At 40.2% G+C, this 26063-nt stretch overlaps 2 protein-coding genes across 11 annotated transcripts in view; both read left to right on the plus strand.

Moving 5' to 3' along the window:
- Positions 1-17900, plus strand: part of stxbp5l (syntaxin binding protein 5L) — a 102487-nt gene extending 84587 nt beyond the window's left edge. For 5 of the 10 annotated variants that reach the window (XM_061691983.1, XM_061691986.1, XM_061691989.1 and 2 more), the window contains 8 exons: positions 3840-4019; positions 8368-8469; positions 9500-9739; positions 10817-11180; positions 13235-13400; positions 15007-15118; positions 15218-15438; positions 15521-17900. In XM_061691983.1, the coding sequence (XP_061547967.1) occupies positions 3840-4019; positions 8368-8469; positions 9500-9739; positions 10817-11180; positions 13235-13400; positions 15007-15118; positions 15218-15438; positions 15521-15562 (1427 nt within the window). In that variant the 3' untranslated portion in view covers positions 15563-17900. The remainder of the gene's footprint in view (positions 1-3839; positions 4020-8367; positions 8470-9499; positions 9740-10816; positions 11181-13234; positions 13401-15006; positions 15119-15217; positions 15439-15520) is intronic. The other 5 variants (XM_061691988.1, XM_061691990.1, XM_061691992.1 and 2 more) reach the window with 3 other exon arrangements.
- A 1018-nt stretch (positions 17901-18918) lies between these two features.
- On the plus strand, positions 18919-26051 carry poglut2 (protein O-glucosyltransferase 2). Its single transcript, XM_061692253.1, has 10 exons — positions 18919-19394; positions 20716-20921; positions 21145-21350; positions 21876-21953; positions 22960-23132; positions 23798-24035; positions 24227-24436; positions 24524-24613; positions 25190-25294; positions 25419-26051. The coding sequence occupies exons 1-10, from the start codon at positions 19114-19116 to the stop codon at positions 25434-25436; spliced, it is 1605 nt and encodes a 534-aa protein (XP_061548237.1). The 5' UTR covers positions 18919-19113; the 3' UTR covers positions 25437-26051.
- The last annotated feature ends 12 nt before the right edge of the window (positions 26052-26063 follow it).

The raw sequence follows: 26063 nt of genomic DNA on the forward strand, positions 1-26063 counted from the left end.
TGAGCTTTGACCTATAGGAGGGAGCCTTGATAGCAGGCAGGCAAGGGGAGGCAATGGGTTTGCATTACCGTGGGATACTTCTCCTTCCTCTAGTGGTTCACTACCTGCATATCCGTGATGTTCATCACCGCATCTCCACTGGAACCGCACACAAAACTGTATTTGCCAGGGTGACGCAACATGCTGTTACATTATTGGCATGTGCAACCTACAATCTCCTACATAAATATTCTCTTGTGCTACACAGTCATAACTGTCCGTCTTGTCTCTTTTCCTAAATGTGTTACTGATGAAAGTGGCGTTTGCTTATTTGGGGCCAACATTCATTCCGTAATCAAAATGCTGATTAGAACGTATGCAACGTAATTATGAATCAGTGGACATTACTGTACGGTGCAGTTGGTCAGATGGATTTTAATTGTGTGGAACTTGAGACATTGGAATTCCAAATTTTGGCTCTCCACCATATTCACTTCACGCTAATGTGTTAATATTGTCATTGCTTGATAGAGTAACAAGAGGATCCTACAAACCGAACACCCACAGGGGAATTTTGGATATTAATTGAGCATGTCAAAATAGGGACAGAAAACAAAGGATTATGGTGATGATTAAATATGTTAATCTTCGCAATAAGCAACCATCCTTCAGCTCTTTAGGTTTTTAGAAATATTTTATATCACCCCTTTGTTATACAAGCCTTATTCCTGTATTTTGTCGTCTGCAGCATCTGGTCAAGGGGCTTTATTGTGAAAGCCACAAAGGAGTTGTTTGCTCAAAAGTGAAAGGAGTCAATTTAATTTGAGCTCTACTAATCCACTGCAGTCAAGCAAACATATTTTTCTTTCAAAATAATCTTCAATACTGAGCTCCCCACAAGGCCATTCACACAAAGAATGATGTACTTACGAAGCAGACATATTCAAACAAATTCATCGTATTCACTAAAACTGTTTTTTGACAGGAAAATGTATTATGCCATCTCAACTTTAAATTTCACAATTATCTACTTACACTTAAATGCTTGCAAAATGTGGTTTACAAGTACTTTTGTTGGCCCCAGTGTCTGTTATTTTTGACACCAGGTCAAATCAGTTTATTTTGGCTTCCTTGTCAGACGTTCCCATTCTGAGCAATCGGATTTTCAAGCAAGACAAAACTGAAACGTTAAATTAAATAGACAATTGCAACTAAAATGTTTCTTTTCAAGAGTGAGAGCTGCTTATACTGTAACGAAATCAGGTTTTTTCCAGTGCACCTATTGACATGAAGCCCAAAAAAATAACATGTTTCTTAGCGATTGCTGGGAGTGCTGACAGGGAACATCAATGAAGCATGCATTTGAAAATCTGCACCTGCAGCATTTTGCATGATCAGGTTTAGTTTGAATGATTTCCATTTTCTTTTGCTTTTTTCCTTGTTCAGCTGAGATTAAGCCTTCCTTATGTTCTATTTCATTTTTCTGTTGTTTTATTTCCTACATATTTATTTTTGAAGAGATTAACTGTTGCTTTGTTTCCTATTCCTTTGTTTCAGTTAAGGGACCCGGCAGAAAGTTAAGTCTGCCAACAGATCTTAAGACCGATCTTGGTACGGTAGGCGAAAGCCAGCAGTTTTCACGTGTGTTCCTTTGAGTCATTCGGTTTCTACTTTTGTCGTATTTTCTAGGCTTTTTGTGTTGCTTTATTCTTACTCTCTTCAGTTTTTCTTCTCTGTTTTCTTGTCACTCCGTTTAACCAGTTCATGAGACGGCCTGACGTGTTTGCCCATTTTCTTCCCATTAGTGTCCTGTGATTTGATTTCAATCTTCTTTATTCATTTCTTCTACATTTTGCAAGTGTTTATAAAGGTGACTTGTAATCCATAACTCTTATTTCGACATGAAGCTCTCTATCACCTTATCTTGACTGGTCCATCCGCTTATACTTTCTGCCACTTTTCCTCCATTGACAGCGTTGCTCGACAGTGATTGGATCACGCACCGCCTCTCTCATTGTAACTGGATCATTTTCTTCTTTAACAGCATTGCAGCACCTGAACGTTCTCGCCATACATGCCTAACTGCATCTACATCATCGTGGGTTCCCTTTTGCTCTGCTTCTGCAGTATACCACATGCTGTCTCGCCTAAAAACTTTCTGCTTCTTAAACTACACAAGTGCCTATATATTCCAATGCAATAACCTGTTTTTTTTCCTTGCAGCTATAGCAAAAGTGCAAACCCAAATTTCAAAGTCAAAAACAAAAGTGACTCCATTTCTATTCTATATTGAAGGTATATTTAAGGCAAAGGAAAACTGTTGTTCATCATGTTAACATTTTTAACATGTTATAGTACATATTGCCAGTAAACAGTCATCCGTCTTCTTTTACGAGAATACCGATTGAACAGTAGTAGATCATATTTCAAGTGACATCAAAATATTCTCTGAATGAATGATGTGAATGAATTCTTTCCATTGTGATTCTATTGTCCTTCTCTGTTCTCTATGCCAGTTGCCTCTGGAACATTCTGCCAATTGCTGTTGCCAAAACGAGTCTGTCTTGCTTCTGTTTGAAATCTTTCTGATAAAACATACAGACAGCTTGGGGGGAAATTGGTTGGCTCCCTGTGAGCTGCAGGTTTCAATCAGTGTGCACACAGACTTTAAGTAGCACCCGGTTGTTTTTCATCTTTTTAAAAAATATAAACTGTTTATGCAATAAATAGCTGAAAAGGAGACAAGTTGTTCAATGTCAAAGTGAAGATCAATACATGTACAAGTACTAAGAGGATAGTGGCCTGGGAAGGGCATTATAATTAACTGATTATGAATTTGTCCCATAGTCTATCAGTGAAATATCCATGCCTTATTGTGATTAACACTTCCTAATTGTCAACTGATTAGCACAATTTTAATTACCTTAGTGCTATATGGCATTTCACATAGGTAAATGTACATGAGGATTTATTTTTTTAATCCTTGATTTATGCATTTATTTGATTAATTGATGTCACATGCTTCAGAGACTGAACTGTTATTTACATCCATGCATTTATCTTATTTTAATGACGCTGAGCACCAAAGATCTCAGAAGAGAGGGAGGAATGAGGTTTGCCTCCAAACAAAACATTATGCGCACAAACACACATACACGCACACACATACATACTGTACATGCACCATAACAAATTTCACAAGACATAAAATTAGGTTCACAACAAGCCCTGCAAGCCCCTGAGGGAAGCTGTGTGAAGCTGCAATGCCAGTACGTAACAAAGAGGTCAAAGAGCAGAAATGATATCATTTCATATGCAATGCTTAACAAACACTTAACAATAGCGAGAACTTTCTTTTCGCCTTGATATAAAAAAAAGTGATAACTGAAAAAAACAAATACACTCCAAAAACGATGTATTCAAGAAAAATCGACATGAAACAAGCCTGTTTTGTGATACTTGTTATAAAACCAGCCACTATATTGTCCTCTCTTGTTTTGTCCCTGCTTCCCCTTTATGTGCATACTTAACTCCACTCCCCAATTGTCTGGCCCCCGTTTCTCTTACTACCGCTTAACACCGCTTGCTCCTCTCCTCCTGTAAAATATACTAAATATCCGTCATCACAAGTCATGTTATGGAATAAGAGGATGCACAATTGAATGTCACTCAAACAGATCAAACTTTCAATATAGGTGAGAGTACTTTTCAGCCATTTAAATGAAACATCTCTGGTAATGTATTGGCAGATTTCATCTTCTCTCACGATATGACATGACTTATGTAGATGGATATTGAGGTAGCAAACAAATTTTGGAATGTGAGATTATTTCCTTCCTAACGCTTTGCCGTTATTACAGATCATGTCAATGGACATTGCACTAGTCCCACCTCCCAGCCCTGCTCGGCGGGGAAGCCTCGCATCCCGATGGGTCCCGAGGGGCCACGGCTTGCCCGCAGAGGCCCTGGCCGACCGCCGTTCCGCAAGGCCCAGTCTGCTGCTTGCATGGAGATCTCTTTGCCTGTGTCCCACACGGAAGGTGTGTGCTTGTCTTCCCAATTCCCACCCTTTAACCTCTAACATCCCTTCCCTCCGAAAAGAGCATGCTATCCTCTTACCCTGGCAGAATGGGTTAAAATACCATGCTAATGCAAGTTTGCAGCACTAAATAAAGTAAAGCTTCTTTCATTATTCTACTTATTTTGAAGTTGCATTAAAATCAAAAGATATCAATAACATGAATAAATATGAAAACAAATTATTTGGCAAATGATTATTGATTCATTCATACTTTATGTGGTGCAACCTACGTTAACATGTTGATACATAAAATACATGCATAGCAATTAAATAGAACAAATACCTTTAAACTTTATTGGTGATGTTCAATATTTATTCTCCATGCTTCCTGAAGCCCACTCTATATTTCTGCAGCTTGCATTAGCATCAAAAACCAAAATAACAAGTTATGAGCGGAATGCAAGAAATGACCCTTGCATTGTGTCACTTGTATCAACCAACTTACAGGCTTGAAATACTCGTGATATAAAAATAAAAAAAAGGCTATATTCTTTTTGTTTCATGTATCAAATACTATGTAATGAAAGTTAAACCTACAGACAAATTCATCGACTTATATAATTACTGCAATTATATACCATATTCTCAATTGACTAATAACTGCTACCTAGCCCCCATGCTAGCTCTTGAATACCTCTGTGATTGCAATTGTGTTTAGAGTTTATTTTTATAAAGACCAGAATGTACACCATGTATAATTTTTGGATGCAAGTTGTTGCTGCTAATTTTCTAAGTTGTAGTCACAACATAGTATTTTCCACCATAACCAAATTTTAGCAAACACTTCTTCAAGCTCTGTATGGTCCCCAGGCCAGGAACAAACAGTACATAAAGGAAATTGTTAGACAAAGATAATAAAACTAATTTTGAAAAAATCATCACCTTTCTAATGTGTGGAATTGAATGTCACTGAAATCCTTCTCCAATCCTCCTTAAGTTTACGTGCATATTCTGTTTCGCAAAATCGCTCGTCTGGCCACATTTCCAAAAAGCGTCCTATGGTGTGCGCACGTAAAAGAAATGAATAGGACGTCAAATTTGATTTGCACCCTGGCATTTTGACATTTTCCCTTCCCTTGTAGTATTCACAGACTGCCTTTGATCCAAGGCCTTTGAATGAAGTGACCCAGCAGGTTATTTGCCTGTGTGCACACAAGTGTGTACACGTGTGTGCGCTAATGTTTATTCTATTTGTGTTTCAGGCTGGCAGCTTGTATTATTTCCTGTCCTGACATTAGGAAACAAAAAACAAATATAAAAATGGGCTATTAATTTAGATTCCTACCTTAGAAATTGCTAAAATGTTTATTTTAGGCGGCACGGTGGTCGACTGGTCTGCCTCACAGTTCTGAGGACCAGGGTTCAAATCCCAGCCCCCCGCCTGTGTTGGGTTTGCATGTTCTCCCATGCCTGCGTGGGTTTTCTCCGGACACTCCGGTTTCTTCCCACATCCCAAAAACATGCATGGTAGGTAGCTTGAGGACTCTATATTGCCCTTAGGTGTGAATGTGTCCGCGAATGGTTGTTTGTTTATAAGTGTCCTGCGATTGGCTGGCGACCAGCTCAGGGTCTACCCCGCCTCTCGCCCGAAGATTGCTGGGATAGGCTCCAGCACGCCCGCAACCCTAGTGAGGATAAGCGGAACGGAAGATGAATGAATGAATGAATGTTCATTTTACATGTATTGTAAAATGAAAATAAGTAAATATACTGTAACACTTGGGCTGTGAGCAGACATTTAAATTCGAACACCACCAAAGCCTTGTCCAGGACACCTGAAATTTTATTGCTGTATGATTACTTCCTCAGCACACCACCTCTAGTTAGATCCCCTTCACTGTTAAAGGTCCCAGGGAATAATTTCGTGGAAGCAAATCTGTCTTTCTGATGATTCTAGTACTGGAAGGGAAAAAAAGTACTTGTACTAGTACTGGATGGCTTTCACAGGAGGTGGAAATGTAGATAAGGAAAGGGTATAAGGTTAATCGCAGGTTAGTGACTGACAAAATGTGACAGACATGAGGATCATGACAGTGATTCTGGTGGCAGAGGAATCGTTAACAAGCTGCCCTGCTGTCAATTTAAGTTAATTACAAGTGAACATGAACACATCACCTCTGAGAAGCCTATGAGTGCAGCAAAGGAACTCTTGATTGTCTTGTTATTACTGTTATAGTCAAACAGGTAGTAGTATATGGTGTGTGGAAGTGTAATGTTGTGAATAGCATTGAGAGTGAGGGGGACAATTTTTTAATGGATACTGTAGATAAGAAAAGAGAATTGTGGTATTCTGGCCGGGGTGTGGACAACGCAAGCATATGTTGTGTATATGGAAGTATGTAGACCAAGTAATATGGTCAATGTGAGATTGAAAAAAAATCTATCGAGGATGACAATCCGACTTTTGACTTGAAACTGTGGAAAGGTCGACTGTGAAGGAAAACTGTCTGTTTTGGTTTGGGTGGATTGGAAAATGCATTTCATTTTTGTCACTCTTGAGTTTTTATAAATAGAAAGAGGGGTAGTTGCAGCAGCGTGTCACCTGTGTAGCAGTTAAAGTTAATGTTGAAATTACGAAAAATATGGTCAAGGAAAAAAAAGTAGTTAAGAACAGTAGCAGCCCAAGAACAGAACCTTGAGCAACCCCACAAGTGACAGAAAATGGGATTTTAATGTTTTGAGTTGGAACAAACTGAGAACATCCAGAGAGATATGATTTAAAACAGTTGAGGTACAGTATGTGCTGTGATAGTAGTGGATATTCATCTGCCAAGAAAAATGTTATGGAAATCGTGTCAAAAGACGTATTTAGTTCTGGAAGTATGACAATAGTTCAGAGTCGGCTATTTAACAGGATAAGGACAGTTCATTGTTTGACAGTATACAACAATAACCTAAAAAGAAGAATGAGTCACAAATGTCAGTGTTCCGTTTCCCAATGTGTTTAAGGAATAATCCGTTTCATAACATAATCCCAAATCACCAATTTTATAAGCATGTACCATATGTTTTGTGTAAACAGATGCTTTTCAGGCTCTTACAAGAGCGCTCATCTATTTGCCACATTTAGCAGTGTTGTTTATCTGTCACGCTGCCTTACCACAGTGAAGAGCCAGCAGGATCACTGCAATAACTGAAGGTCAACAAGCAGTGGTAGAGAGTTGGCTGATGTTAATGAGGCCTGGATGCCAGGTGAGAAGACAGAGGAGGGAAATAGGAGGGGACCCTACTCTCAATGGACCACTTCCATACCTTTGATTTTAAATAAAACATAAAACAATACATAAACATAAAACAATCAAAATACAAAAAACAGTTAAGTCCCGAGCATGCCTTGTTATGACATATTCTAACACTGCGGCGCAAAGTAGTTTGTATCGGGTTGAAAATTGGAATCTGGAAGTATTTAAAATTTTAAAGAACTGATTGAGGCTGACAGCAAAGACAGAATGTAAAGTCTGTTTTAAAGTCTATTTTTTCAATGTGACTCTGGCTCTGTAGGGTGGCTTGGTGCATGAGCTTCCACCACTGTGGAGATCTGTCTTATTGATTTAATTATTGTCTCCTCTGTTATCACCTCGCCGAGACTGACTTGGCTCTAGCTCCCTTTAAGGGCCCACCTAACGGTCTCCGTGTCCTGTCAAGGTACCAGTGTGCCTGACTTTCATTAGCCAGCGTACCACTGGCTGTGTTACACAGTGTAAACACACACCAGGCAAACATGACAAACCCAGACAACTACCATCCAAGCTCACTTTGAATAAAGGTTTTCTCTCTTTGGCTTATATACAGCAGTGTTGTCATGACACCAGAATTGACTTGAATTTCAAAATATATCATCAGTGGTATGGTAGAAGCTCAACGGCAATGTTCTGTGGGAGGAGTAATGAGATGCGCTTGATTGATACAAAACTGTGGTTGTCATGCAACAGTCCTGTATAGTTGTGAATGTGCATGCAAGATGGCACTACATATGTATTAAATATTATCAGAAGCACAGAAAAAACACATTTAGTCAAGCAGATGTAATGGTGTTTAGATTGAGGTCACTAACAATATGTAGGTAAGCCTCACTCTGTTGACTATGTATATTTAAAGAAGACTCGCCAAACTCAGCTGCAACTTTCTTTCTTTTCCTTTTCTGTCATTCTCTGGCACAACTGTGCATCTGTTTGTCTTGTGTTTATTGACTGGACGGCTGCACTTGTTTGTACGTGTGTGTGTGTGTGTGTGTGTGTGTGTTGTTGGGGCGTTGGGGTGGGTGGGCTGCTTTGTCTTATGGGATTCATGTTGTGGGGGACGGTTAGGTTATGCATCCAGGAGGGCAATGCTCCAGCAGTTACATGGAGTCACAATGTACTCTCACGACGAACACCACACCGCCACCCCCTACTGCTGGAGTGACAGAGGTAAGGGGACTTCGGCCACTAACGCATCCACTACTTATTGACAAAAACGTCAGTCCTTCTTTCAATATGTGGCGTTGGTCCGTCTGTTCCATCTACAATGTGCCTTAAAATGTTTCCTCTCCTGAGGGGCCATGTAGTGATGCTGTCTTTCTTGTAGAGTATTGAGTGTGTTTTGCAGCATACTGTACATGTTGGCGAGCAGCCGCTGCGCAGTGTATCTCCACACCCCCTTCCATAGTCTTTTTTTAGCCTGTGCACATGTTCTCATATCACCTAGAATAGCTGCTAAAAAAAATCTCGAAATCATTTTGATCCTGATACGTGTCCACTAGGCTTTGCACCATCTGTAGTTGTTGTTACATAAACTCTGCACCGACTCACTGAGGCAGTACTGCACATTGCCTGTCTCTAAATAATTCACCAGTGCTCTAATACAGAAATACTTTTATGATGGATGTGTAGTGTGTGCTCAGAAAGATTCACCCTGTGCTCTCTGTTTTGTGTATGAGTGTTCAGTTTTTCAATTGTATTTATTTATTAGTATCTAAGTGTGTTTGGCTGCTGCTTGGACCTTGTACTGTACGTGAAATTAACGTGAAAGTCTTTTCAATCTATGTTCGAAAACACAGATCTGTGTGTGTGTGTGCGTGTGTGTGTGCGTGCGTGCGTGTGTGTGTGCGTGCGTGCGTACATGTGTGTGTAAGTCATAACTTTATTTTTCAACTCTCGTTTCTCATCAGTGACATTTAATTGTTTTATGTGGCTGTATGCTGAAAAACTATAATAGAGCTTCGAATTGTCTCCTTCCAACTTGCTCTCTCTCTCTCTCTCTCCTAAATGTTTCTTCTGAATTTACTGTCTTCATACTTCGTTCTTTATGCCAGCCATATTGTCTTCTGCGTTTATTGTTGTCATAAATCCATCCGTCTGCACTGCCGTTCTCTCACTGCATTTCTCTCATTTTAATCTCCCCCTCTTGCATTGTGTCTCTGCATTGTTTTTGTCTCTCTGGTGGCCATCGCTGATGCAGAGAGCCGTGAAAACTCCTTCAGCCGCTCACGCAGCTCCAGTGTCTCCAGCATTGACCGAGACACCAAAGAGGCAATCACCACACTGCAGTTTGGGGAATCCTTCGGGAGAAAGAGCGACACTTTGCCCACACCATGTCTCTGGGTTGGTACCAGCCTTGGTGTGATCATACTCATCCCAATGTCCATCCCCACTGACCAGGAGGAGAGGATGGAGGAGCCGGTCACTATTGGTCCCTGTGGTAAGTCCAGATGAGAAATCTACCTTAGCCATTTATTCAAGTTGAAAAAGAAATTACAATTTAGGGTCAGATGACTTTAGACAACATGACTTGGATAATTATGTTTCTAACTTTGTAGGAAGGCTTCTGAAAGCCCTTTCTTTTGGAAAAAGAACTTGACTGGGCTACAAATGCTCTTATGCATAAATAGGGAAAGATTCACATAACCACACTCTTTGTATCACTGTAAAGGGAAAGCCAACTTCATAAAAAAAAACATACTGTATATATTTTAATTTCCTGTATGTGGGATGTCCTGGCGTCGCAATACTTTTGTCCAAGTAGTTTCCATAGCTTGAGAGAATCCTACGGATTATCATAGACAAATACAGTAATGGTTGACATAGTCGAAATCAGACCAAGTCCACTCTGTTGTGGTTCTGTGACTTCTCAGCAGCACCTTATCAGGAACCAATCTGAGTTGCCAATTTAAAAACCCACAGCAGGAAAGAAAGCTTTTTACCTTAAAGTCACACCTTTAAGCGTGTCTACTCGATGTGTTTTCAGTGTGGCTTGTTTTGTAGTTAGTTGATAATGTCACACAGACTGAAATGTCATCGTACGTCAGGGTACCTTACTACTATAATTGGGAGTCTATTTATGTCTTGATAATTGTGCCAATTTTCCTCTTAAATTTGGCCTTGGATGTTGTTGATTTAAAAACAAAAAAATGCTGTCACACAGAAAATGCGTATTTATATGTCATACAAAGATCTTGCATGGACGCTGTTATGAAACAAACAAAAGTGTGGGCACAGTTATTTCGGTACACTTTTTACATTTTGACAATGGAAACAATTAAAATGATCACTCTAAACTGAACCGAACTTTACTGCTTACTCTACCCACTTGTTTATTTTAATCTATTGCGGGTGTGTTTTGAACACATCCCCCATGAAAAAAGGGGGTTCACTGTCTTGGATTTCAAAATCAGTAGTCTTACTGTGTAGCAACACAAATCATCAAATAAAAGACTTTTCATGGCAAACACGCAGTAATTACAATGAAGATGCTTTTTACTTTACCACACGCTCTTAGGGGCAGTTCTGATGCTAAAGGGCTCTGTGTTGCGCTTTGGCTTCTTGGACTGCATGGGTGCACACATTCAAAGCCCCTACGAGGTTTGGCGTGATCTCAACGCCCCAGAAGACCCCGACCGACCACGAAAGCGCAAGCTAGTGCACTACTCGCCCTCATCCTCCCAGGACACCTGCGGAGAGGGACATCTGGCTATCGTGTGCTCTGAGAGACAGGCCAAAGTATTCTTGATGCCCTCGCAGTCTTGCCTCTTTGTCCACAACATCACAGAGTCATCCTTCGTCCTGCGGGCTGATGTGGTGTCAGTGTGGAATAGTGTTTGCCTCGCCTGCTTCTGTGCCAATGGACACGTCATGACGCTCAGGTATGAACTCACAAACATTCCGGAGGTATGTTGACAAATAACTGTCCTGCCCTTTATTCTGCATTGTATAACCAGATTTTCCCTCAAATGTTGTGTTCCTCTGCACATGTGGCATCCCTTCATAAATCCGTTGTGTAGTTTCTGCGAACTAACAAACTTAACTTAGCAACAAATGGCGATCAAAACATCCATGGCCATCATGTTTTTGCACTGGATGGGGATAAATATAATGGCCAGCCATCTCTTTTCTTTACTGCTTCTCCTCAATAGGGTCACCGTTCAGTTAGAACCCAGCTGTCTTTTGGGCGAGAGGTGGGGTACACCCAATCGTAGGGCACAAATAGCCAAACAACCATTTCACACTTGCCGCCGTCTTGCCCTAAATATAATAGTCTGAACAAATATGCCAATGATACAGACTGTTTTTAATCAACACAGCAATTTCTTGAATTTAAATTGACTTTCTGACAAATTTCAATCAGGTTTTTGAACTTTAATTTTGACTATCATATCTATGCAGATGACACGCAGTTATATCTAGAAGTGTCTCCAGATGACTACAATTCAATTGAGGTGTTGTGTCACTGTCTAAAACAGATAAATAACTGGATGAGCCAAAATAATCTTCAATTAAACTACAACAAAACTGAGATAATTGTTTTTGGCAATAAAGAAAAGAGGATTGCTGTTAGTAAATACCTGGAGTCACTCCCTTTAAAAACCAAAGACCAAGTCCGAAACCTTGGTGTCCTGATAGATTCGGACAGTCATTTGCATCCATATCCATTTCAACACCGCTTATCCTGGTTAGGGTCGCGAGGCGCTGGAGCCTATCCCAGCTGACTTTGGGCAAAAGGCAGACTACGCCCTGAACTGGTCACTAGTCAGTCACAGGGCACATATAGACACAGACAACCATTTGCATTCACATTCACACCGTCACTGAGTGGGAACTGAACCCACGCTGCCCACACCAAAGTCAGGCGAGTGTACCACTAGACCATCAGTGACTTCTGACAGTCATATCAAATCAATTACTAAAACTGCCTTCTACCATCTGAAGAACATCCAGAGTGAAGGCTTGCATGTGCCAAGCAGACCAGGAGAACCTCATCCATGCTTTTATCTCAAGTAGACTTGACTATTTTAATGGTCTTCTGACTGGACTCCCCAAAAAGAGCATTAAACAGTTCCAGCTCATTCAAATTGCTGCAGCTTGGGTTCTGACTAGAACAAAGAGGTCAGAGCATATTAGTCCAATTCTAAAGTCTTTACACTGGCTCCCAGTCCGCTTTAGAATAGATTTTAAAGTTTCACACAAATGGAATAAGTTGCCAACAGAAAGGACATCAGCCCCAAGTGTGCATGTTTTTAAGTCCAGGTTAAAAACTCTTTTTTTTTCTCATGCCTTTTAGAGCATTTCCCCTTTTAAATGATATTTCTTGCACCGTATGTTGTTTTAATTGAACTTTCATTTTATTTATTTTTTTCTCTGTTTTAAATGTTTATAAGCTGTTTTTTGTTCTTTGTTTTTAAATGATTTTAATCATGTAAAGCACATTGAGTTACCTTGTGTATGAAATGCGCTATATACAGTAAATAAGTTTGCTTTGCTTAACCTGTTCAAGACCATGGAAAAGCTCAAAACTATCCGAGCTGTCTGTGAGATAAAGACTTACTCCTTTGGCTAGTCACCAGTCAATCACAGGGCGCAAAGACCGACATTTACTGTACATTTATATTCACACCTATAGTAATTGCATATGAATTGATCCCTCGCTGTCTTTGTTAAAGTCAGCGGTGCGGGCCACTACTTGGCCCAACACTATTGCAATATTCAAAATAAAGAGTAATACTGAAAATGTATTCAGACTTTCTGCTCTGTGTAAGCACTTCCTGCACACAAGATAGCTTGACTTGGAAAGTAGTGCAACATTATTTCTATGTAAAAAAAAAAAAAAAAAGTGCTGTTTATTCTGTGTTGTTCAGTCTAACAATGACAGGAGCCACTTACTTGCTTCCTAATTGCCTTCTATTGTTGTCATTGCCCACAGTTTGCCAAGTCTAAGACCGCTGATGGATGTTAATTACCTGCCTCTGACAGACATGCGCATTGCGAGAACCTTTTGCTTCACGAATGGGGGACAGGCACTTTATCTCAGTTCCCCGACAGAGATCCAGAGAATTACTTACAGCCAGGAAATGTATGACAATCTGCAGGTCTGTGGATGCAAATGACATGGCATATCTCAGTAGTTTTATTTCCTTGAATGTCATTCTCATGTGTGCTAATGTACTTTTTTTTCCTGAGGCACCAAACAATAAATACATAAAGACATAAAACCACAATATAGTGTACACTCATCATTTTTTTTTTTTTTCTAATGTTGTGGCCAGTGAGTGTATAATGTATATACCACGGAATGACCTATGGCTTTTTGGTTTTAGGATAGAATGATTTGGGTCAGAAAAGAACAAGGTTCTGGGGATATTGCTTCCCACTGGACAATCGGTGAGCCTGAGGGTGTCTGAAAAAGGCACTGAGGCGGACACTCAAGCCTCCCTCAGGCAGAGTGACGTCAGATCTCTATGACTGGCTTGCTGCTACTGGCACAACGCAAACAGAGATACTTGAGCTTTGTGATCGGGAAATGGAGTGGCTTGGCACAGAGATTTTCTAATCTTTTCAGGCTGCTTCTCAGCAGAAAGAGAGGATTGTTGTAGGTCCACTCTAGCTGCTTTTGTGATGGACAAAAACCTTTGCTTCTCAGACTGCAGTATGAGTATAGACTCCAACATTTGCCATTGTTGAGACCAGTTGATGTTAAAGCTGGAGCTACGCCTACACCACGAAAATACATCGCCCTTTCGGCGTGTCTGCTGGTATGGCTGCTTCAGAGTGCCTCGTTGTCAGCCATGAGTGCACGCATGTCACGGACAGAACGCGGAAGAGGTAGGGAAAAGAAAGTGTGGGATATATTCCAGCCACCAAATGCTAAAAGCAGATATATTTTTGTGGCTCAAACATGTAGTTATGTTTGGGCATCAGGAAGATGCTAGATGAAGTAGCATCCATTTTTTCCAGGTTGTAGTTGTATTTGATTGACAGTTGACTGTTAAGCCAGGCGTGGTTTCAGCGCATCTAGTGGACACGCCCACAGCGTTCGAGACTTTAGTACAAAGCCTTATTTTATATAATTGCCTATTTTTTTTATCTTTCAAATTTGGCAGCGTTGTTCTCTGTGGTGTATCAAAATACATAAATTCTTACTCAAAACAGACTTTAAATAACTTTTATTTATTTATTTATTTGGATGAGGAGTTTTCTTCATGTTTACATGTCGCTTTTTGAAGCCCCGTTTGTGCTGCAGTGAGAACAGCTGGCAAAAGCTGTTGCGGTGATGGTGCTACACTGCCACCTAAAGCAAAAGAAATTGACTCCAGTCTATCAAGGAAATGTTAACAAGGGAGGATGAACGTCATCTCTATATGTGTTTTGTAGTTTGAAAGGTTAAGGGAAAGTTTACTGTACATTCCATGCACTCAATTAGAGGGAAAATTTAGATATAAAAACCTTTTCAAAGGTATTGATAATACTATGATTATGATATAAGGTGAACAAGCACATATTGAATAAGGTTCAATTATAAGAATATGAAAATATACTCAGTGTGTCACTCTTTGTCACGTTTTTTTTTTTTGGAGTGGTGAAAGGTTAAATCCTTATTTTTAATGACAACACCTGAAATTATTGTGATGCTCGATCATGATTATATTTTTTGCTACGTTGCTGTAGTGTTTCTAATAGCCTTGTCTTCTCTTGAAGGAAATGCTTGGAGAGCTGTTTACACCAACAGAAACACCAGAGGCCCAGAACAGAGGCTTCTTAAAGGGCTTCTTCGGGGGCAATGCTCATACATTCGACCGAGAGGAGCTTTGTGCGTATTTCTGGCCTTTTCTCTCGTATTTGTCGTATGAAATACCTCATACCAGTTATGGTCCACCTTTAAAAATTCTTCTACTGATCTGGCCCACAGTTGGGGAGGCAGCAGCAGGTAAGGCTTCTCGAAGTCTAGCCCAGCACATCCCCGGTCAGGGAGGCGTGGAGGGCATGAAGGTGGCAGCTAGCGGGGCAGTGGGTGAGCTGGCCAGGGCCCGCATTGCTCTGGATGAGAGAGGCCAGAGACTTGGCGAGCTAGAAGAGAGAACTGCGCTGATGATGACCAGTGCGGAAAGTTTCTCCAAGCATGCGCATGAGGTAAAACCAAGACTTTCAGGCCATCTAAATTCCATACTTTAACTAGTCTTTAACGGTGACATTTTGTGACATGTCTTTACAGCTCATGTTAAAGTGCAAGGACAAGAAGTGGTACCAGTTCTAATCACAAGGGACAAGTGAGGCCAACTGATGAGTTTCTGGGGGCTTTGTGCCTGGGCAGAAATTTTAACTCAGATGAGAGCAAATAACAGAGAGACTGAAGAATGACTTTCTCTTTACGGCTTCTGGGCCAAGTGTGCCGCATTGTTACACAGTAAGAGGAAAGGGGAGCTCCTCATTTGATCGTTTTCTGAGAAACATGGGGAGAAACAGGATGGGAGCATTTAGAGGACTGGATGTGCGCGTATGTGTGTGAGTGCCTGTGCGCGTGTGTGTTCTGGCGGGGTTTGGTTTTCCCCACCTCGCCGTGTAGATATTCAACAATTAAGAAATCAACAAGACATGCATGAAATAAAAAAGGAATGACTATCAAAATATCAAACTGCCATATTAAAAAGCAGCATGCTTACTTTAATGCTACTTTAACAGGAGATTCAATTATAATTTTTTATTTAATTATATAGCCAACTACGGAAACTATAAAAAAAACGTTCTATTTTTTGAAATATTGACAAAATCTATATATAAAAATACAAATGTATACCTGCATCGCTATTAAGCCAAAACTTGTGCTCTTTTCCTTTATCACCTTTTCCTTTTGACTTTTTTTCAGCAAATATTTCTTGACACACTTCAAACGCACATAGCTTTCTATTCACATACTAAAATAATACTACTACTGTTCATACCAGGTACTCTTGGCTGCATCTTAGTGCAACCATGAAGGGATTTTGCTATTAACGGCAGTTTAATCAAGTTTACGTTTGGGCTGCTGCTACTTTCAAATACAATCAATGACGAGGCTATATTCCACTCCCCAACTGCAGTTTATGATTCAGAAAAGAATAGTTTGAGATGTATGCAAAGGCTTGAAGAACACACCGTATCTTTATATAAACCTATATATATATATTATTAATGTGCCATAAAAAGCAAGATCAGTGCAATCAGTGTAAAGTTACAAAGAGCTAATAAGTGGTGGTTGTCATTTATTTCCTGTTACAAACAGATGAGAAGTCAATGGATGTTCGTGGCATTTATTGGAGTCAAAAAAACATTTTCTTTCATAAAACAACACTTAAGAGACTTACATTTACGTTGATGGTTCACCATTTGGGTCTAGAGCTTATCATTGCAAGATGTGCAAGTTTAGTGGGAAATTAGGATGCGTGTATCTGGAAGAATGAGTGCCGCACGTAAAAAAAAAAAATGTGATAAACAATACAAGAATACAATACACTTAAGTCTCTGCCAAAGCAATTAAAAAGGACTATCACCCTATCATATCGCTCCAATTCAGATGTTACAAGTTGTCACTTGTGTATTTTCAGGATTTTAATGGACCTGCGTGTTCATAACAGTGATTGTTGCTGTCAATGTGATGGCAGTGCAAAGAGGAGTTGGCATCACCTTCCATTCAACCAACTTCCTTGTGAGTCGTTTATCAGTAAATGGTTCAGAAAACAAAACAAAACAAAAAAACAGTATTTTCCAGTACTATTCAGATGTGAGTCAGTGAAGATGTTCATGTGTAAAACAGCAGCAATTTCAACTAAAGGCAACTGTGTTACTTTCTTTCACTCAATATTGTTCTTGATGATTATGGTATCCTCTTGTCGCAGTCCTATATTTGATGGTGATGGCCTCACAAATGGAAGGCTCTTGTATGTGAAAAACAACAAATGTTTCATGATACATAGTGGTGTATCATATTGTAATTGTGCTGTACATGTCAGTGCCGCGCGACACAAGCCAATGGCATTGAGTGAAGAGGATCTTTTGTACCTGTGTATTTGTCTGTATTTTAAAATGATCTGGGGAAAAAAATCAGGCCTTTATGCTCACAAGCATCGACACAAATTAATCACTGCGCCTTGATTATGTTGATATCACACCTGCATTTCGGTGCACAAACACACACATGCAAAGTACAGAGAAAAATAACCGTAGTGATGTCTCTTTGCATTTACAACTGCTTTTCAGGCTCAAATTTAATGGATGAGCCACACGCACTCACAAATGGCATTTATTTAGATTCAATGAGACATCTTAAACGTCAAAGATATTTCTCTGTACCTTCAATTAAATTCATGTTCGACGTAGTCTGAAAGGCAGAGAAACGGTATAAAGAAAAAAAAGTGACCTCTACTGACAGGGTGTTTTATTTATATGTTTCTGTTTATTTGGTTTTATATATTAACTGTACTTTTCAATATTGGGTGGAGCAAACAAATATATGATACAGATGGGGTATTTTTCTCTATATATGTTGTACCTGTCACTGCTGGTACTCTGAATCTGTCTCAACCACTGAAATTCTTGTTCTTCACACAGAAATATCCTTGGGGGGGGGGGGGGGGGGGGGAGAATTTCTCAAGTTTTCTCGATGATGGCAGCAAAGTTTGTCTCATTGAAATGGATTCTACCACTTTTTCTTCTTATGAATATTATACTAGTGTAATAGAGATTACTTGACTAGAAGAGCTGAACATATGTTGATGCAGAAGCAAACTGAAATAAACATGGATTGATGTACATTGTTGAGAGTTTTATTTATCATTGGTCCAAATTTTGTTTGACTCTTATCCCAAACAGTTTAGGGGCAGTTCGCCATGACATTACACGTACTTTCGGGTGTGTGCCCCCCAAAATAAATAAATAAATAAATTATTTTTTTAAAAGTTTCTCCGTTGGAACCACAAGTAAGCAAACACCTACTTTTAATTTGACCAAGGCAGAGGAATTGACAAAACGGGGTAAATGACTTGAATGATGACTTTAGCCTTTCTCTCTACTGCTGTAGTACGTACGTCTGTGTACCTGTCAGTCAAAAATATGTTACCCCCAGACATAATTTACATTTTAACAGGTGCAGTACGTTGATTAAAAAACGTATGTGGTAGAAACTCAGACATAGATAGCATGATCATTGAGATACTGGCTAAGTGAGTTTTTTGTTGCTCGGGTTAATGGCACACGTGCTCTTTTGATGGTGAAATGGAAGTCCTTTTCGCATTTGTTTTTGTTTTTTTCAAATGTTGTCTATTGATAGCATACAAGTTGGCGTTGACAAAACAACCCTCATGAAAAACGTTCGAGAAATGAGCAAGTTACGACTTAATTTCAGTGTCCACCCATTGCCTTCTGTGGGAACGACGACCTTTCCAACATGGCGGCCACGTAGGCACGTATTATTTCCAGATTTCTATAACGTGGTGGTGTCTCTCTGGTCATATAAATGAGGCAAACCATAAAATCGTTTTATTACTTCCCGGATTGACGCGCAATCAACTGTCTCATTGGGCGGAACGCTGACCTACCGGAAAGCTGTGTCTTCCTGGCCCCTCCCACTCAACTCAACATACTTTAGGGATGAAGCTAACGTTGAGGCTAACTTTTAAGCAAATAACTGTAAGCACCGTGCGTGTATTAGACGCATTTAAACATTGAACAGTGCAAGTGGTGGACTTCAAATGGAAGCGAAACACTCACTGGAACGGCGTATTTATTCTTTAAACCACATATATAAGTTAACTGGACATTTGAAGTGAAACAATGGCAAGTTGGAGGATCTTAATTCAACGGCAAGACAATAATAAAACAAAAAAACAGCTAACATTAGCGGAGAGTCGACACTGGACTAATATGTTGCTGCGACCCTTTTTGTGGTCGCTTTTGGGGCTTGTTGTGTTCTGGACAGAATTCCCACTGGGGGCTCGGGCCGACTCAGCACTTTGTCCCGCAAAGACTCTTGTATGGGGGCCGGGACTAGAGGCAAACATTGTCCTGCCAGCCCGTTTTTTCTTTATCCAGGCAGTGGACAGCTCAGGGAGAAAGTAAGTACCTGTACAGTATACTGATGTTAAACCGGTGTTGTAAGGGGAAATGCGTTCATGATGTGTTTTATCGACATCGAATTTCTAAAATTTCAATGCGTCTTATTCACACTTATCCAATTCTGTTTCCTGTCCTCCCCGAAAGTTATTCCAGGGGAACAGATGTACCGGGTAGCGCCCCATTTTCAGACACCCACGGATAGTGTGTAACAGTAAAGAAAGAGACAAGTTATAAATCTCGCCGCAATGTGTATAATTACAGGGCTGTTGAATTGTAACCCATTCAATGGCAAGATCGAGGGAGAAACTATTCCCGCCCCAGGTGCTACAAGTGAAACGGATTCCCTTTCACAGCTTTCATCCCAAAGTTCCCATGGGCCCATGAAGGCATCCCGTTGCATTTACTGTCTCACGCACATGTTGGATATCATGACGCTACTCGAGTACGGTTACACTAAAATATCACAACAGCTTACAGTTTAAAAAAAAAATAAACATGTATCCTGTGTGTCGTTAACATACATATTAACATATAATATCAGGGGTCTGCAACCTTTGTGACATGGAGTCCCAGTTTGAAATTTTCTACTCAGCGTGTGTGTCATGATCAACTTAAATGCAAAGTAAAATTCGTTCATTCATTCATTTTCCATACCGTTTCTCCTCACTAGGGTCGCGGGCCAGCTGGGCCCAATTCCACCTATCTTCGGGCGAGAGGCGGGGTACACCCTAAACCGGTCACTCACATTTACACCCACGGGCAATTTAGAGTCTTCAATTAACCTACCGTGCATGTTTTTGGGATGTGGGTGGAGTACCTGGAGAAAACCCACGCAGGCACAGGGAGAACATGCAAAACTCCACACTGGCGAGGCCGGATTGGAACCCGAGTCCTCAGAACTGTGAGGTAGACATGCTAACCAGTCATCCACCGTGCCGCCCAAAGTTAAATTATGACACAAAATACAAAAACATTTCCATACATCCGGCTTCCCATGCTTTGCAATGCAATGCAATAGCTTGTTCCTGTCCTGTGATTTTTAACAGTGGTAAAAACTGAAAAAATGGCATCTTTACAAACACAATACTTGACAAATATACTGCACTAGATTAAAAAAAGGTCAAAGCCACTCTAACACTGTGCGCAGTTTGAACATTGGATTCGGTGATTCTTTTGCATACCACTAGAGGGAGCATGTGTACCACTAGTGGTACCACACTTTTTGAACCATTGAAGTCACCTACCTCCAGGGAAGTATTAAGCAGAGGTAACATACATAATGTTTATGCAAAACACTGTATATTCCACTCTTCCTCACAGTCTAACAGCATCGCCAGGGGAGAAAATGTTCGAGGTGAAGATCGTGTCTCCGTCAGAGCATTTCACCAGGATCTGGATTCAGGTTCTGGATCGTCAAGATGGGACTTTCCTAGTTCGCTACAGAATGTATGCGAGCTACACAGATCTTCACATACACGTTCTGCTCATGGACCAACATGTGGCCAAGTCTCCATACATTCTCAGAGGTGGAGTGTGAAGTACAGTACACTGAAAGCTGTGAAGTTGAATTGGTTTCAGAACATTTTAGAATTGTATTTTCAATCTGTTCCTGAATTAAATTGTCGTCATCATAACACGTTATTAACTGTAAAGACAATCTACAATTCATAACTGACAAACAAGTAATACATATGTTATCTAACATACAAATAATGACCATACTGACATGTTTTCGACTTGTCTCATCAGGACCAGTCTACCATGAGGGCTGTGACTGTCCACAACTCGACGGCTCCGTTTGGCAGTCCCATATGCACTGTCCTCACTCCTTTCCCCAGATAGAGCGCGACTTGTCCCATTTCGCCAATGTCGACCCAGATCGCAACGCTCGGGAGATCCCGCAGCGCTTTGGGCAGCGGCAAAGCCTCTGCCATTACACCATCAAAGATAACAAGGTATCCAATTCCATTATTATTATTTTTTTATATTTGTTTACTTGTTTTTGTTTTACCCTTTGGGCATAAAAACAAAAGTCATTTTGTTATTCCCACAATACTCCTAAAAGATAACTAAAGGGGTATGTGTGTGTCAATAAAGGCTAGTATTTCTTTCGACTGAATAACACTTAGCACTGTGGAGTGCCTGTAGCGATGTGATAACTGGGTGTACGCTGGGGCAGTCTTGTCAAAATACCAGTAGATCATTCAAGTAGGTTCTTGTACTCATAATGCTTGCACCCTCAAAGCCCTGCCACAGTACATCGAGTACTTTATCCCCTTTAGCAGATTGTAATTTATATTTCATGTTGTCTGACAGAAATAGGCAAGGATACATAATGTTTCAGAACTCTTTAAAAATGTTTTTTTTTATTGTGTGGAGGAGTAAACTGTGAAGCTATGGTTCATGCAGTGGAAGTTGTGGAATTATGAGAATCAAAGGACTGCTTAACTGCTCATACTGTTAAACTTTATCCCTTTTAGGTCTCCGTTCAAACACTTGGCGAGCATGTAGGTTTCAGAATCTTTATGGATGCCATCCTCCTGTCACTTAGCAGAAAGGCAAGTTGCATTTCATTACATCTGTTAATTACAGCAGGTCCAAGTGCCCAATTCTGATTTAATACCCAGTTCTGATATATATATATATATATATATATTTATTTTATTTTATTTTTTTTGGGGGGGGGGGGGGGGGGGGGGGTACTGTTTATTTTCCTGTAAATTTTAAGTGACACATATAGCTGTGTTTACATTCACGTAACACAAGAAACATCCCACAGATGCCCAAATTGCATGTAAATAACTCTACAAATGTCAGCACAGGACAGTGACAACACGGAAGTAAACAATGTTACAAATATGTGGAGTTAACCTGGGCTGACTCTTTCCCCCATTGATTTAAACCTGTGTAACCTTCACATTACTCAGCTGCCTTTTCATTGGCTGTTATTTTGATTATTTAATGATATACATTCCTCTCATGTATATTTTTTCTTATATAATTTTTCTTATATTTAATTGCTGTAATTTAGATTTAGAGCTGATGTTTTGAATTTTGTGTTATTTGGGCAGATGCGGGTTTGAATACATTATCAATGTGTGTAATTCATTGACATCAAGGTGGTATTGAGGTACTGTATATCTAATCTGTATATTTACACTGCACTCACATTGGCAGATATGCAATACATATAAGATTTTTTCTCACATTTGAAAAAGGCTCGCCCTGAGATTGGCTGGCAACCAGTTCAGGGCGTACACCGCTTCTCGCCCCAAGATAGCTGCGATAGGCCCCAGCACACCCGCGACCCCTAGTGAGGATAAACGGTACGGAAAATAGATGGCTGGATGAAAAAGGCCTGATTCCGATTTGAAGATAACCAATTCCTCGCGTTCTTTTGTATTTATGATGCCATAACACATATCCCAAATGTGCCACTTTAAACAAAACAATTGAAACTGTGTCCCTTGAACCATGCAGTGTTCATCCAGCATTAAGTCTTTTACAGCACATGCACAAATGTAAACATTCACACTCAACACAGACACATTGTTGTGTGTCCAGGTCAAGTTACCTGACATGGAGTTTTTTGTTAACCTGGGCGACTGGCCGCTTGAGAAGAGGAAAGGCCCTCAGAACATTCATCCTATCTTCTCCTGGTGTGGCTCAAACAACACTCGAGATATTGTCATGCCCACATACGACCTGACCGAGTCTGTCCTTGAGACCATGGGGAGGTAAGCGCTACCTCGATGCAATCTAAGAAGTAATTCAATTGGGTTTGAAATAATTTAGTAATTGAAAGTACCGGTAAATTCATGTTTTGCTTCATACCATCCAAATGGATACAGTGGATATAAAAAGTTTACACACCCCTGTTTCAATGCCAGATTTTTGTGATATAAAAAAATTAGATCAAGAGAAATAATTTCAAAACGTTTCCCACTATTAGTGTGACCTATAGTATGTCATGTGCAACTCAGTTGTCTTCTTTTTAATCTTTTCCAGAGGGTTAAATAAACAACTGAAATAATTTGGTTGCACAAGTGTGCATACCCTCCCATAATTTGGGATGTGGCTAATTTCAGAATTAACCAATCACATTCAATCACGTTACATGGGAGTCAGCACACACCTGCTGCTGCACTCTTTCAGATGTTTAGTTTAATTTCCCCTCTCGAAAATATTTGTTTTAAATAACTTCAGTTGTAAAGGTTGTAGGTCACTTTAATGGTGGGAAAAGTTTACATATGATTTATCTTTTAAAATCTGGTATTTCAACTGGGGTGTGTAGACCTTCTATATCCACTGTACATGATGATGTGAACCTTTTTGTCATATGTTGGTCTTTATCCGAGTACTGAAATTTGGCACACGGCGTGCTGTCGCATCCAATGAACAGAGTGAGCCTGGACATGATGTCGGTGCAGGCAAATACAGGACCACCGTGGGCCAAGAAGAACGCCACAGCCTTCTGGAGGGGGCGGGACAGTCGTCAGGAGCGTCTGGAGCTCGTCAAGCTGTCGAGGGCACACCCCCACATGATTGATGCTGCCTTCACCAACTTCTTCTTCTTCAAGCACGACGAGAGTTTATACGGCCCATTGGTCAAGCACGTCTCCTTCTTCGAATTCTTCAAGGTGAGCGGTTCCATTTTACTATTTACCTGTCGTTGAATTAGAATTTTATGGTATATTTGCGCTAATAAAGGTGTGGTACTAAGGCAATAAGCAAGAAGAGATCAGAATAAAATTAAAACGCTTAATTCCAAATACTGTGAGCAGAGTCAATTCATGTTTTTTTTTCTTTTCTGTTTTGTCTTTTGCATCAGTACAAGTACCAAATAAACATTGATGGCACTGTGGCAGCATATCGCTTGCCTTACCTTCTGGCTGGAGACAGTGTGGTGTTCAAGCAGGATTCCGGCTACTATGAGCATTTTTACAACGAGCTCATACCGTGGGAACACTATATCCCAGTCAGGCCGGACCTCCAAGATCTGCTAGAAAAGATCCAGTGGGCAAGAGACCATGATGAAGAGGTTGATTTGATTTTTAGCTTCTTCACATTCATGCTTGTTACAATATGTTTAAGTGGATTTCACTCATTTACAACTACTGTTTTTCAGGCCAAGAAAATTGCTCTTGCAGGTCAACAGTTTGCACGCAAACAACTTATGGGAGATAACGTATTTTGTTATTATTACAAACTTTTCCAGGTAATACCTTTTTATTAAGTTTTTTTTATTTATTTATTTTTATTTTATTGTTATTTTTTTGGCCAACAGCAAGATAAGAGTAGAGGGTCACTTGAACACAATTATTTCAGAAGGCTGTTTGAATTTCTATTTGTTTGTATTTGGAAGTATTTTTCCAACTGTAAGTAACTGATAATACAGTAGTACAAATGTTGTACTACTGTTGTGAAAAATATGTTTTATGAATAGCACTTTCAGCGATACGTTACTATCCACTTCTTTTCACTGTTGCTTATGATCACCACACTCATAAAGTAATGACGTAAGTAAGATCAGAATCAGAATCAAGTCGCTTTGTCTCGTCTCGTCCAGTCTCGCTACCATTTTGTTTGGTTTATGGATTCATTTTTTTAGTTTTACACCATGTTTCCCTGGAAATCTTAGGTCAGATTTTGACTTATTTAACAGCTGAACCGTTCAAATTCAGAGGATCCACTATATCAGGAAATTTTTCGGATATTTCCAAATTAAAAAAATAAAATACAACGCATACCCAAATTGTACACCTCTATTTAATCAAGATTGCCTTTGCTGTAGGAATACGCTAAACTCCAGGTGACTGAACCCAAGATACGTGAGGGCATGGAGATGGTAGAACATCCCAGTGAAGACCTGTTTCCGTGTTCCTGCCTCCGGACGCAGGTAAGGACAACATGATGTCATCCCTGTGTTCATGTTAAAGCAATGAAATCATAAAGGTTGCTGTGATCAAAATGTATTTTCTAATGACCACTTTTGTTTGTAATTAAAATTATTTGTTTTACAGGTGAAGGATGAACTTTGATAGACATGACTTCCATGAAGACTGCCAGCCTTTTTTATTTTATTTTATACTGTATTGCCAAATATTTAGAGGCAGTCCTGGACCAAATGGCGCCCTTTGCAAGGGACACACCAATTGCGCCACCTTGGCCAATGTCAAAGAGGGGGTGGTTGGGGGTGCACTTCCCTAAATGTCCTAGTCGAGGCACCCTATGCGATGCCTGTCGCATTTGCCCCCCTGGAGCATCGATCGTCAACGGGGGGCAGCCTATCCCGGTTGACTTTGGGCAAGAGGCAGGGTACGCCCAAAACTGGTCGCCGGCTGATTGCAGGCCATATATGGACAAACAACCATTCACACTCACATTTATGAACAATTTAGTTTTCAGTTAACCTAACAAGCATGATTTGGGAATGTGGATGTACCCAACCCGGAAAATACCCACGCAAGCACACAGGAAGGCCGAAGCCGAGATTTTAACTCGGAACATGGAACTGTGAGACCGACGTGCAAACCATTCAATCACAATATGGCCATTCGATATTGATGCAGTTTTTTTGTTTTGTTTGTTTTTGTTGTTGTTTTTGGCCATCATAGGCAAATGAAACAAATGATTAAATCAGCAGGTGTTGTTAAGTCATCGCTTTT

The sequence above is a fragment of the Phycodurus eques genome, chromosome 12 (genome assembly GCF_024500275.1).
Source record: "Phycodurus eques isolate BA_2022a chromosome 12, UOR_Pequ_1.1, whole genome shotgun sequence".
NCBI lineage: Eukaryota > Metazoa > Chordata > Actinopteri > Syngnathiformes > Syngnathidae > Phycodurus > Phycodurus eques.